This window comes from Lepisosteus platostomus, chromosome 17, assembly GCF_059453375.1.
Source record: "Lepisosteus platostomus isolate fLepPlt1 chromosome 17, fLepPlt1.hap1, whole genome shotgun sequence".
Taxonomy (NCBI): Eukaryota; Metazoa; Chordata; class Actinopteri; order Semionotiformes; family Lepisosteidae; genus Lepisosteus; species Lepisosteus platostomus.
In genome coordinates, this window is record NC_142627.1 from 5,063,788 (window position 1) to 5,078,082 (window position 14,295).

Here is a 14,295-nt window from a genome sequence, read left to right on the forward strand (position 1 = left end):
GTTTCCGGTCCTGTTGGTATCCCGCAGGTCGTACAATTTTTTTCATGTACTTTGTAGTGATTTTTCCCTTGGAAACTTTTGATAGGGACAAAATGCGTTTTGCCATGAAATGAGTGTGTACGTGTCTGCTGGGGGGGGGTTTGGCTCCAGCAGCATGGGGGGAGGGTCGGGTCAGCCTGTGGAGAGCTGTCTGGGTGCCAGGGATGGTCTGGAGGCCGAGCAGGCAGAGGCACTGCTGTGTGTGCAGTGGAGGGCAGCCTCAGCGCCAGCGCAGCCCAAAGCGATCCTTCTGTCTCTGAGCGGGCACTTTCCCTCTGTCCTGCACACCGCCTTCCCCATTCCTGCTCTGTCTGTTCAGATGTGCTTTTCTGTGTACAAGAATTTATCTCTTAAAAGCAGCTTTCCTCTTTTTTTATTTCCCCGTTGTTTTTATGATTTATTTTTTGCCCCCACCTTCCCCCCCTTGACCTCTTCTGCTGTAGATCAGCTTTTGTGTGTACACCATTCTGGGCGTGGTCAAGCGGGCCCGCTGGCCTGCTGACCTGGAGGAGGCCAAGGCTGGAGGATTTGTGGTCGGGTTCACCCCCAGCGGCAGTCCGGTCTACCGAAACCCCTGCACTGAGCAGGTCCGAGCCCTGCTGCCCAGCCTGCTCACGCTCATCAGGTGGGTTCGAGTCGGACGTGAGTACCGAGCCGCCCTGGCGGCCTCTTGCTTTGCTTTGTCCTGGAGTGCGCTGCGCACGCGCTCTCCCATTGGGAAACCGTGGGAGCGCGGGGCACCGGGGCGCCTGGCTCAGTACTGAGGCCTACTTCTGGGAGTGGGCAGCAGTACTGGGGCTCAGACTGCAGAGAATTTCGATGTCTCCTGGACCGCAGCTCCCGTTCTCAGCCAATGGGAGTGAGCGTGCCGGGAGCCGTCACCTTAGCAATGCGCGCAGGACCACCTCTCATTGCTTTCCCAACGGGAGTTGGTACTGCCAGGGCAGGGGAGGAAACAGTCGTGCCTCTTTTTTTTTTTCCCCTCTTTTCCCCCTCTAATCCTTGACCCTTTCTTTTTTTTTGGTCTTGAGGGAGGTCAATGTTTTCTCTTGTTGCTTTCAGTGGGAGGCAGTACTGCCAGTGCAGAAGCTTTCTGTGTCTTCTAGAGCAGGTGCATTTTCCCCTGCTAATTACCAGAGGGAACCTACGGTGGTCAGACAGGTGTGTGTAGCACAGTGCTGTGGACGCAGCTGGACAGGGCCAGACCGTAGCTGGCTGACCGACAGTCCTCCAGGTTGTGAGGTCTCCCTGCAGGGGGGTGCAGGGGAGCAGCTCTGGTGTTGCAGCACCTGGATCGGGAGTTCCTGAGGTCAGAAATATGAACGTTTACTCTCTCCAGATGCCCCCGTTCAACTGCCTGGATCCGCAAGGTCCTAGGCGCCCTTCTGAACCTCTGAGCGTGTCTGCCATGTTCGTGGCAGCCAAGGAAACGCATTGATTTGGATTGAGAACAGGGTCAATGTTTAGATCACAGGGGCTGGCTTGCCCTTCACTTCTGAGAAGAAACATGCATTTCTTCAGCCTGGTCTTCTGATCGCTACAGGCTGGGAAACTCACCAGCTCCGGAATGCTCCCGATGTGTTTATTTATGCTAACCTGATCAGCCAAGCCCAGAAGGGTTGTACTTCAGTGCAAACCGTTGTACTGGGATCTGAGCCGTGCCTTCTGAGTTGTATCTGGTCTTAATTTACTGAAGCCTTTACTCTTATCCAGTCAAGAAGATTACCTACAGTATGTATTGATGACTTCCTGCATGAAAGCATAAATTAACAAACAAGAGGAGCAATTTGACCTCGGTAGCGTATTTGGTTGCTGTTAGCTAATTGATCTGAAGATCTTATCCAGATACTTCCTAAAAGAAACCAGAGTATGGTTTCAACAACACGGCTGTACCTTATACCAGACTCCTGTAACTTCTGGAGAAAAGATGTGCCAGTTCTCAGTTTTGAGTGTGCTTTCCCTTCTTTTCCACTTGGGTCCGCTGGTGTGTATTTCACTGCACAGTGAGGTGACTTTGTTGATGGTTTTTAGGATTTTGCATAATTCTGTCTTGAGCAATGCTGAGGGCATCGAAGAGTTCAGGCTAGTGGTACATCTAGGAAGGTGATGCATTGTGCTGTATTGTTGCATTGTGTTACTGCTCTTGGCGTTGATGGAGCTGGGTTAACAAGTTCAGGGTTAACATGGAACCGGTGAGAGTCAGTGGTAGGTCCTTGGCATTGGGCTTTCATTTGCAATTGAGGTGATGCTGACCTTCAGGAGGTGGCGGCGTGCATAGTGTCTTTTGCCGTTATAATTAAGATTAAGGCTTTCACAGAATAAGACAAAACACATGAGTGTGCTATTTTTGGCCAATTAAGTGGAGTATGAATCACCGAGCAGTGACCGTGCTGGTTTGTGGTGGCGAGAGAACAGTCTGGAGAGTTTCAATTAGAAGGGTGAAGTTAGTGAGCTTGTGTCCTGATGAAGGCACACAGCGGGAGGACATGTTCTAAGGCATCACTCTGTGTTTGGGAGATCATTAATGCTCCATGGTGAGGAAAGGGGTCTGGGGGCGTCCAGCTGCTCTGAGACAGTAGCTCAGGTCAGAGCATCCTGATCTCTGGGCCATGCAGTGTGAAGAAAGAGAGGCCCAGCAGATCCAACACTGCCTCCACAACTAAGTAAAGGCATGTGCACTGGTTGTGAGTCTGCAGTCTTGGATGACAGGTAAGTGAAAGGACCTTGCATTCACATTGCAATCTCTCGAGGTCTCTTATTGCTTTTTTCTCAGCGAGAGATTGCTCAGGTGTTGAGTCCCTCGGTGTTGAATATGCGGCTCGTACAACACTAAGTGAGGCACAGAGCGTCCAGCAGAGCAGCTGTGCGCAGAACCTCATGTTGAGGGCATCTTGCAGGGCCTGAAGATGTTCTCGGTGTACTCTGGGCATGGAAATGTGGGGAACACTGAACTGCTCTGATGTGTATGAAGTGGCAGGGCTCTGTACTACCTAGAGGTAACAGCAGTTATTGCTCTTTATTGTTTTTCTGGGAGAGGAATAAAGTGAGAAGATTAAAAATTGGGCCACAGCTGTAGATTAGCTTTTGTAGTATGGATTCTTCAGAGTTATTGGGAAGAAATGAAATTAACATTTGGAGTGGGATGGGCAGTACTGTGAAGTACTGTACTTTGTAGGAATACAAATGTGTGAGAGTTTGTGTAGTGACTCCACTGCTTCCTCTATGTTTCCATGCTGCGTTATTTAGCATAAAAAAATAATTAGCATCTAGTCCTCCGCAACATTTCGGCATTTGTCCAGACATATTGGCTGCAGTGATTCTCAGGTTTTAGTTCATGGACCTCTTTTCCAATCCTAAGTTTAGTAATGACCCTCAGGTGACCCTGCTGAGAGAGGAATGGGGAAGGGAGGCTACTCTCAGTCCTCTGTCTCTCAGCAGTCAACCCAGCTGCTGGTCCAGACTGGGTTGGTGTTTGCTTGTTTGTGAATTTTGATTTTCGATGAGTGGCCTAAAATCCCCAGCAATTCCAGCTCAGCTTTTCCAGTCAGGTGGCCGTCTGTCTTGACAAGTGGTGAGGGGGTTTGTGCTGAGTTACTCCCCACTGCAGTGCGCTGAGCGACAGTGACAGCGCCGGTGTCCTTGGATAAACACGTTCCGTATTCCAAACAACCAACCTGCAGGCCAGCCTTTCGACAGCAGCCCTTGTGTAAGTTGGGGAATTTCTGTCCCTGTCATCCTTCCTGTTGAACCCTTGTGAAATAAAAAGGTCTTCAGGGTTGTCTACTTCCACGCAGAGTACAGAATCGAGCAATGGTGTCGCTTTTCCAGCAACCTTTCCGGGTTTTGACTCTTTCATCTTGACGTTTGTGGTTGTTGGACAGGGAAACAGCCTTGAGTTTTTTTTTTTGCCATCTCTGCTCCCCGCCATGGTCTCACACATGTCCTCTGCTGCTGGAGTCTTAACTCCTCTCCAGGAGCAGTTTCTCAGCCTTTGCAATCCAAACAGCTGTTAGGAAAGTCATTTTCGGGGCTTGCACTGGATTTCTGTCTATCTGCCTCTCCTGTCAACAATAACCCTCTTTCTTAAGCTTAAAGAATTCTCTGGATTGGTCATTGCGCTCGGGGTGCTTTCTGGTGAGGCGTCATTTCTGCTCGACACGTTTCTTCACCTCTTGTAACTCTCGTCATTGTATTTGTGAGCTCAAAAAACTTTTCTGTCTCACATTGTAGTATTCCATCAAACTTAAATCCATGTACCTTTCATCATTACTGCCTTATTTTGTTTTTTTACTGCTTCCCTCTGTGTTGTTCAGCTTTGCTAGCAGTTGCAGAAATCTGTCCAATTGATTTGCTATTTGAACACAGGTGCTTTATTGCCATTTCTACCTACCTGGTGAAGCTGCTCAGAAATGTCAGTTCCGATGGGCTGTTCCTAGTACAGTATCTGATAAAAGCATTACTCTTCTTCACACAGCAAGTGATGTTGCTTAAGCACTAATGGAGAATTGATTGGGTTGGTATGTTTGAAGTGTGAGAAGCCACTCTCCCAGAGCCCGCTGGCATTGCAGGGGAATCTCATTTACAGATTTTGGCAATTTAACCCCTAACCATCCTAGTTCAGGACCTGCTGCACTGCTTGTTTTGTGAATGACATGGTTAACCTGTGTGTGTGTATCTTTGTTTCTTTTGAATAATGTTCAATATCCAGGCATTCCTTCTTCATCCACTCTCAAGGCAGGGGTTATCAAAGGTTCCTCTTCTGCCCTGCGCTCTGTGAATAAGGGTTTGACTCTTGGACCAACTGTCGCTTGCAGGATCCAGAACGACCTCTTCCTGCCTGAAAACGTGGCCAGGCTGAGCGAGACCTTCACCCGGGCCTATGACATGATGGACGTGGAGAAGAATGTTGTTTTGGGTAAGGAGTGTCCCTTTGTCCTGAAGGTTATGCGAATGTGGGAGCTGCTTCCCTTGTTGGGACTGCAGTGCTGTCCGTTATCTTGCCTGATGCAGTTGTGGCCGAAATATGGGATTAAAATGTAAACGCCCAGTGAGACACCTTTTTCATTCAGAACCTGAGACCTTTAATCTGATGCTGTTTTCTGCTATTCCAAAAACTGTTTGCTGTGAAGGTCTCCCAGTTGTCATCCACTTGAGGATTGAGTTTTGTGCCCTAAATAACTTGAACAGCTGGAGAGAGTAAATTTGGATTTTTATCCACCTGGCTTTATTTCTTAGGAATCTTTCTATGCTTTCACAGGCTGAAAGCTCCTCATCTGGATTAAAAGTAATGCATTGAGTAAATCACTTGTAAAGGGATCATGCTGCAGTCTTCCTTTAAGAATAAAACATATTGCACCTCTCTTTAAACAAAGTGTGGTTCTCTGTGCTGCTGCAGAGTTGTCTTGAGCAGAACAGTGGCTTTGCTGGAGGTGTGCTGGGTGCTGTCATGTGTCCTCTGGTGCTGTGTTCTAGGACTGCCCCAGCCTGTGCTGGAGATCTACGATGCTCCGGTGTACAAGACCATGCTAGAGCGCATGCAGGGCTTCTTCTGCACACTCTACGACAACTGGTGAGGGCTCTTCTCGGTCGTGCAGCTTCTCTGTCGCTACCTGTCTCTGTCCTGTGCTCCCCAAGCAGCGGGTGAACTGTGAAAAGCCACTCTCCCAGAGCCTGCTGGCATTGCAGAGGAATCTCATTCACCACACAGGAACAGACAGGACTACAGTTTGATTATATTAAGAAATGCAACCCTTTTGCGGTGACGGGGGTACAGCTCCAAGGACAGTGGAGCTGCCTGCCTTCCTTCTGGATGTCTCTTGCATGAGTCTGGAGTTCTGGGAAGTGGTTGTCAAGCTATTGTGCTGGAGGTACCAGCAGTTTCTCAGAGTTCAATAACAACACGGCCACTGTAGTCAGGGTAACGAGAGGTTAAGATGGAGCAAAAAACAGATGCTAACTTAAAAAGATATATGTAGATGTATACATTAGAAACTAACAGCTTAACTGCGTACACCATTGCCATCTCTCTGAGATCCCTATTCCAGACCATCCTAATCCTCTCAGAAGTGGGCTGAAACCTGTAAGAAGGAAAATAGAACTGTTGTCAACTACATTAGCACCCTCTGAACCAGTGGTACAGAGGACACAGATGCATCCAAATAAGCAAGTGGGACCTACTCTTCCTGGCAGGTTTACTGATGGAAATGTAGATAGCTCTCTACAGATATGAATGGAGTTACTTTCCCTGAATATAGTGGAGGTCCCTTAATGTCTCAGCTCCCTGTTTTGGTTAATTAAGGAGGGAGGACACTGCCTTCTCTTCTGCTGCTCTCCTGATCTGATGTTCACCTGCTCATCTGTCCCCTAGCTGTAACTTTCTTATACTGTCTCTCTTTCCACATGGCCTTGTGGGCTACTAGTTATCTCTGCATATTTCTAGTCTGAGGGCTGGTCCAGCCACATGGCTGTTCTCGACTGTGATATGGTCTTTAACTAGGTTGCTGCTGTGCCAACATAAAAAAAAAACCCTGCTCTAATTAGACCCCAGAAGCACTTGATCCCAGGACAAGCAGGTTCCTGGATTGGGACAGGAGTAGCTTGATGAATCAGATGAATCCATCAGGTAGTTGGTTTAGAATGGTTCAGGCAGTGTCCTGTTAGCAGCTTCAGGGAAATGTTGGACATTTCTCTACTGGGAACTATGCCTATGAGGAAGTCAAGGAACAAGTAAAGTACAATTCTATGCTAAAAAGAGAAGAAAAGAAATGCAGTCTACGCATGCTGATGCAGCTACCTACTTGCATTTGTATGGGGAAGTTGTACTGCTCAAAACGAGAAAGCATCCATCAACTCCAAGACCACAAGGCTGCCATACAGGATGAGTTCTGTAGCAGCAGTGAGAGGGGGCGTGTTGAGGGCACTGGGAGTTCTTGCACTAGGCAGTGCCCAGCAAACCTGAGACAAATCCATGTGCTGAGGTGAACTGTGGGAAACAGTCAGGGTTGTTAGCAGGCAGGAGCTGAGGCTACTGGTTCCTGGTTGGGTCCCTGTGACCTGTGTGTCTTGTGCAGTTACCACATCCTGGGCAACGCTGGCAACTCCCTGCAGCAGGACTTCTACGCCATGGAGGGCCTGGCAGAGCAGATCGTCAGCTCCGTCTTTGTCAACCTGGTGCACATCCCAGACCACCGCCTGCGGCCCATGCTTCATATCCTTGTGTGCAGGTGTCCCGACTCTGCGATTCCGGGGGGTGGGGCGGAACAGGTGGGGCGGGGTAAGAGATACGGGCAGGGTGGGGTGGCTGTCGAGCTCCGCCCCTCCTCTGGTGGGTGAAGGGAGGCCTGTCCTAGCTCTGAGGCGCTATGAGCTCCTTTGCCTTCCTCGTTTTGGTCTGGCGCTGCGCTCGAAAGCTGTTTTAAAGAGAGCGCAAGGCCAGTGTAGGCAGATGTGCAGTTCAGCGTGTGTTGCATTTCCTTAATGTTGACTTGTGCCCACGGGTCTTCATGAAGCAGCTGGTGCTGTCCTGCCCGCCGGAGTACTACGACAGCTTGCTCTGCCCGCTGCTCGGACCACTCTTCACCTACCTGTTGCAGGTAAGGACTTTCTTGCTTAGCTCCCCAGTTGCCTGTCTGTGACCTCGAAATAGTGTGCTGTGTCATTCTGCAGGGAGCCACTGGGGACCTCTCTCCTGGACAGTTCTCTTCCCTACCCAGCCTTGCGTGTTTTAACCCCCCACACAGCTGTGTCTGTAGTTAATGACGAAATATGTGTCGTGCTTGAGGGGTTATTGGGGCAGATCCCCTGAAGAACCGCACAGGGTGTGGGAGGGCGAGTGAACAGAAGCGCTGGCATGTTGGATGTTTTCCTGACCTACCTGCCTAGCAAAAAACTTGGACAAAAACAGGGCTGGGCAATGGTCATATTTCACATACTGCTATCTGGTTGAAATATTCTGATGTGATGTGGCTAACCATACGCATACTGTCCATATGCTGTTGTTTTTCAATTTTCTTCTATAAATTCAACTGAATCTACTTTTGTCATTATTAAAAGGCCGGATATGGCCATCCATTCACAGGGAGAGGCTTATTCCTGCTAAGGGTTGTGGCAAAATGGAAAATCTCAACAAATTGTTCAAACCCTTGATGCCAGCAAGGTTTTTTTTGCCTCCCTGAACCAAGGCGTGGTGATTTAGAGAGACTGTTGGAATCACTGTGGCCCTGAACATCATCTCTTTTTTTCTTCCCTCCAATACAGAGGTTTCACCAAAGGTGGCAGATTATCGATCAGAGGAGCAGTGCTTGGTAAGATTTGTGTTCTTGCCTCCGACATTTACTCCCCAACAGACTGGGCAGAGTAATGTCTTCAAGAGCACAGGACCCAGAAAGTTGTCACAAACTTATAGATAAAATAGCGGTTATTCATGAGAGAGACTTGTATTTAACTCTTCACTGTTGCATGGAAATTTTGATTTGTGTCATGAAGTCAAAGGGGCAGGTGCCCGAGTCTGGTGGTTCCTGCACTGTGTGACTGTCCTGAGTCTGGTTCTTGCTGCTGTCTGCAGTGGCGCTGAGGAAGAGGAGGTCTGCGAGGAGAAGCCGGTCACTCAGGAGATGCTGGAGGAGCAGCTGGTGCGCCTGGTGATTCGGGAGATCCTGGATCTGCTCAGTAAGTTCTGGCCAGTTGCAGTGGCTGGTTCTGTCACTGCTGTGGTAAACCTGAAACGCTTTTGGATTTCATAACCTCTGCTTAGGGCTGTATGTTTGTGGTGTTTTTGTCTGTCTTTGGTGTTTTCAGAAATACAAAATGAAGTCACTTAAGTCAGTTTGAATTTTGTATTGTTGTTGTGTCCCAGTAGATGTTTTCTTTGGTAACCACTGGTGTGCAGGTTATTCAGAATGCACTTGGTCAGTCTCTTATTGTAATCCCTGGGATAAAATTGGCACATCTCTAAAAAGCTTTACTCTAGGACAACAGGTGCTCTTGGCCATTCGTTCTGTTTCGGTGCAGTCCCTTACACAGGTGCACTTACAACTGGACTCTGCACTTGTGCATGTCCACTTAGCTGAAATAACAGCTGACCAGTGATTTTCTGTATTTCAGCGGTCACCTGCATATTGAAGAAGGCACCTGAATCTTCAGGAAATAAAGAGGAATTGGACGGTAAGGCAGATTGTTTCGCTTTCTGTTCTTAAAAATTAAAAACCGATCCCTAAAAAGCACTGTTTAATTTTTTTGCTATTCTTTTTAATTCTGGTCTACTAGAGGAGGAGATGATGGCCACGGATTCCTCTCAGCCCCCAGTCGCCCCGACGTACCCCAGTGACGAGCTGACGGAACTGGGGAAGTGTCTGCTGAAACACGAGGTAACTTGGCAGGGTCACCCTCGGGATCAGGCTGGGACGAAGCTGTCTGGCGTGAAGAATGTTCCTGCTTGATGTTTGCCTCTGCTCTTTCAGGACATATACTCCACCCTCCTCACCATTGCATTCAGCTGCCTGTCCTGGAAGGACACCAGTAACTGCCAGAGGACAGCGTCCGTCGTCTGCTGGACTCTTCTCAGACAGGTGGGTCACTCGTTACTGATGATCGGTACAACTGGGTCGGAATTGTTCTTAAATGGAGTAAGAAATTGCCGAACCTGCTGCGAACACTGATCATATTGGGACGTCTATCCCCTGTCTCCTGGCTCTGTGAGACTCTGCTCCGAGTGGCGTCTCCCCCCGTCGGTGGGAGGTTCTGCTCTGAGTGGCGTCTCCCCCTGTCAGTGGGAGGCTCTGCTCTGAGTGGCGTCTCCCCCTGTCGGTGGGAGGCTCTGCTCTGAGTGGCGTCTCCCCCTGTCGGTGGGAGGCTCTGCTCTGAGAGGCGTCTCCCCCTGTCGGTGGGAGGCTCTGCTCTGAGAGGCGTCTCCCCCTGTCGGTGGGAGGCTCTGCTCTGAGAGGCGTCTCCCCCTGTCGGTGGGAGGCTCTGCTCTGAGAGGCGTCTCCCCCTGTCGGTGGGAGACTCTGCTCTGAGAGGCGTCTCCCCCTGTCGGTGGGAGGCTCTGCTCTGAGTGGCGTCTCTCCTGTCTGTGTGTGCAGGTGGTTGGCGGGACTCTGCTGCCTGACGCCGTCAGCTGGTTCTACATGAGCGTGCTGAAGGGCCTGCAGGTGCACGGGCAGCATGAGGGCTGCAATGCTGCGCTCACCCAGCTGGCCTTCCAAATCTACGACGCCCTGGTAAGTCCTTGGGGCTCTGCGCCCCGCTCACAGGCCCAGACGGGCCCAGTGTTGGAAAGTGTCTTTTCAACATCACTTCCTCATAGTTGCTTCGCCTCCAGCAGAGGCTCGAAGCTCAGCAGTCATCACTGCTTGCTTGCTCTGACCTCCGCTTACCCTGTTCACATGGCAGCACCTTCTCTCCAGCAGCGGATAAACTGGCGGAAAGGACACTGAGCTGTAAGGCATCTCATTCCAATATAGCTTCTTCTTATCCTTTAGCACCTCGATGCAGGTCTCAGCAGTGGCTTCAGGTTTGAAATGGTACTGATGTAAGGAACAAAATGGACAGATTTGTTGTGGCCACACTTCCTCTACCGCAATCAGCAGTAACTGTAGAAAACTCTTCTCCAGACTTATGGGTTGATGCCAAAATTCATGCGTTTGTTGAAAAATGCTTTTGAATTTGCTTTTGAAAAACGATCATCCTGAACAGGATGAATAGGTCATTCCGAACAGTGATATACAGGAAGACAAATAGTGGACTGTTTTAAACATTTTTTGAAGAGAAGGTTTTTAATATAGATGAATTAGAAGAGCAGGAATGGTTTGGGGAAAAGGTTTATTTCCTTCACTTTCCTTGTTTCTGGTCTCGTGTGTTTTCCTGGGTTCTTTGGTGCTGTTAAATTCTTGTTGATGAATGTTTCAGTAGAAGAGAGAGCTGAATATTCTTTTTGAAACGGCAGTCAAGCCCCGCACCTGCCTGGGATGCCACTGTGCACCAGTCTGAGTGCTGCAGAGGGCACTCTGTGTGCAGGTGTGAGGCACGCCCCCCCGCTCAGCCACTCTTGTGCTTCACAGAGGCCGCGCTATCCAGAGCTGCGGGCCGTCATGGTTCAGATCCCGAAACTCCAGATCGAAGCCCTCGACCTGTTCGAGCAGAAGGTCTTGAACCCCGTGCCTCAGAAGCAGGGGGACAAGAAAAGGAAGGATCAGTTCAAAAAGCTCATCACTGGCATTGTTGGGGTAAGAACAGTCGTAGCCTGAAGGTCATGATTTATTATTATTATTGCCCTTTTCTGGACACTCGCCTCAAAGCGCTTTACAGGTCATGGGGATCCCCTCCACCACCACCAGTGTGCAGCCCCACCAGTATGATGCGACAGCAGCCATAGTGCACCAGTACTCGCACCACACATCAGCTCTCAGTGGGGAGGAGAACAGAGTAATGAAGCCAGTTCATAGATGGGGATTATTATGAGGCCATGATTGATAAAGGCCAATGGGGTAACAATTTACACAATTAAAATCAAGGGTTTAGAATGTGAAAGGTGATGCACAGAGCAGTCTGATTAAATACACTTTTTTAAAAAGGTTTTAGATCTGGATTTCAAAGCACTCAGGTAAGATTTCTTTCTCTGATATCCTTGGGGATAGAATTCCAGGGCTATGGGGCACAGCAGGAGAAGCTCCAGTCACCCATTGAATATAGACAAGCTTGGGAGACAGGAGAGCAGAGTCAGACGAATGAAGGTTGCGAGGTGGGGAGTAGGATGATAGTAGCTCAGAAAGGTACTGTGATACCAAGCCATATAAAGCTTTACAGGTGAGCATGAGGATTTCGACAGGAAGCCAATGCAAGGATAGGACAGGAGTAATGTGATCACTTGCACGTGACCTGGTGAGGATTCTGGCAGCCGAGTTTTTGAAATACTGAAGGTTGTTCAGAGTGGATTTAGACACCCCCACACTGAGGCAGGGGGCTTGCTGGCACCTGACTAAAGGGAAGGTTTATTTGGAAATGAATCGTCTCTGTAACAGTATTATGCAAAAACGTTTTTAGCATGTTATCGAAAATAGTTCTTGAGGTTAAAGAAAATCCCTGATGGGTTGTTTTGGAAGTCTTCCTGATTTGTGGATACAAATCTGTTTTTAAGATGGTACTCTTTGAAGATGGTTTGCTACCTCACTGTAACAGTTGGATTAGGCTCCTCAGTGTCACCTGGGAATGAGCAGCTTCTTGTTTCCTGTCAGAAACCAGTGGGACAGCAGTTCAAGAAGGAGGTTCACATCCGCAACCTCCCTTCACTCTTCAAGAAGGTGAAGCCGGAGAGCGGTGTGGAAGTTGTGGACGGTGAGAATTCGGATCTCTCATCTCTCTTCACACCCCAACCCGAAGACCTCTAGGAAGAGACCAACGCCTGCCAGGATCCCAGCGGCCATCAGCCTGCATCCACTGGACTTTCCAATCCCCAGCCCAACCCGAACGGCGCGTGACTTTTTTTAAAGAGTAAATGTAGAATACATATTTCATTGTACGACAGCACCTGTACTTTCACGGCAGTGAGAACAATGCGATTTCTCGATGGCTGGTTAATTGGGCCCTGTCCACACACCTCAGCAGTTACTGTTACAGTTTATGTAAATTCTGTCCAGGGGCGAGTATTTTCTTATTGTTAGCATGTACACGACGGAGATTTGCCTAAAAAGAGCTGAATGGGGTATTTCCAGGAGCTCAAGATGTCCTGAGATCATTTAGTGCTGTTCATCTTCACAAAATCCGCAATGTTTTAGTCGTGACATTATGTGAAAGCAAATAATTTTAAATGTTCAGTTCTTTTTTTAAAGATTCCTTTACTCCCACCAAGATGAGGATGAGGTAATGACTAAAACAGGATGACTGTTTAAGCTGACAGTCTTGTTAAAAGTTGCAGGTAAAAACAACCTAACTAGAAGGCATCAGTAGGGATGGGTATTTACATTTAAAGGACCTCATACAGTACATCTGAATAGTGCAGAGAACAGGACAGTTAAAATCCTTTTCTCTTTTCAGTCTGGTATGGTCTTTGAAACCTAAGTATACAAAACCTCTTTATTTTGATGTTCAGTATTTTATATATTTTTTAAAACTATTTATGTGTGATACAGATGAGACTGGGGTAGATTTTAGGTGCAAGTTGTTCATGCAGTGTCAGTCCTTGGACATCTGTTCTAATACAGACAGGAGAGTGGCTGAGAGAGTCTCTCTTTCAGAAGCTCTCTGCTGCCTGACTGCATTTCTTCCTCCTTTCAGCCTCGTTTGGCAGCAGTTTTTGAACACATTTCAAAATGTGTGATCTTGCACTACACTCATCGGATGGTACTCGTTAGTAATGTTAATTTTAATGATCAGGCTTGTGTGACAAGTAATGCCACTTAGGTCACTATAGTTTGTGGATAAGCCTGGCAGTAAATGATGAGCCCTTCAGAAAAACCTTGCACTTGGTAGTAGATACTCTAAGTAAGCGAGTGCAGTTAAAAAGTGGCTGATTTGATGTTCTGTGTTAGGTGTGGACAGGGCTCCCAGTTTTCTGCACAGGAGCCTCACATCTTAAGTGCAGCCAGCTAAAGGCCTTTAAAATTGAATGCATTTCTCCAGCCACTCTTGAGAAATATCTCTGCCAAAGTCTGTTTTTCCTTTTTATTGATGGATTTTGGTTGGCAAGGACTACATTCCACTAAAGTTCCAATTTTTTCCCCCCTTTCCTGTACATTTTTCAGAGTTGCCTTCTGTTCGTTTTATTTTTTACTGGTTGTAGAACACTAACTGAAACAGATTTGTACAGGAATCAAACCAGTATCAGCAAGTATGTTGTGCTGTTGATATTATTTTAGCATTTTCAATAAATGTAGACGACGACGTCCTGTCCTTTCTCCTGTCTTCTGTGAAGTTGCTGCAGAAACTCTTGGAGCTCCTGTGAGAAACAAGCAGCCGGCAGTGGAGAACAGATAAACTGAGCCACTCGGATGGGTCTGCTTGCAGGGCATCATTGTGCCACAGAGAATTGCAGTTTGTTCTAACTTGTAACCACTAGTTAAAGCTAGCTAGTGATCTTCGTCACATCAACGGTCTCAGACTTGATTTAGTTCCCAGACGAGGAGCACTGTGGTTTTTATCTGGAGTTATCCCTTGCTGTCATGCTGACAGGACACGGGCAGGGGGTAGTAAACCACCTGTCCTTGCAGCATGTCTGAGCCCTGGCTGGAGCAGGGGAAGGTGCCAGGGGGAGTTCTTGGCATC

At 48.2% G+C, this 14,295-nt stretch overlaps 1 protein-coding gene across 1 annotated transcript in view; it reads left to right on the forward strand.

Moving 5' to 3' along the window:
• The window catches only part of xpo5 (exportin 5), a 29,134-nt gene extending 15,215 nt beyond the window's left edge, over positions 1-13,919 (forward strand). The window contains exons 20-32 of the mRNA XM_088609737.1: positions 483-664; positions 4,854-4,954; positions 5,512-5,608; positions 7,110-7,245; positions 7,533-7,631; positions 8,296-8,342; positions 8,603-8,706; positions 9,142-9,201; positions 9,304-9,404; positions 9,498-9,605; positions 10,119-10,256; positions 11,097-11,261; positions 12,270-13,919. Coding sequence (XP_088465863.1) covers positions 483-664; positions 4,854-4,954; positions 5,512-5,608; positions 7,110-7,245; positions 7,533-7,631; positions 8,296-8,342; positions 8,603-8,706; positions 9,142-9,201; positions 9,304-9,404; positions 9,498-9,605; positions 10,119-10,256; positions 11,097-11,261; positions 12,270-12,422 — 1,491 coding nt within the window. The 3' untranslated portion in view covers positions 12,423-13,919. The remainder of the gene's footprint in view (positions 1-482; positions 665-4,853; positions 4,955-5,511; positions 5,609-7,109; positions 7,246-7,532; positions 7,632-8,295; positions 8,343-8,602; positions 8,707-9,141; positions 9,202-9,303; positions 9,405-9,497; positions 9,606-10,118; positions 10,257-11,096; positions 11,262-12,269) is intronic.
• The last annotated feature ends 376 nt before the right edge of the window (positions 13,920-14,295 follow it).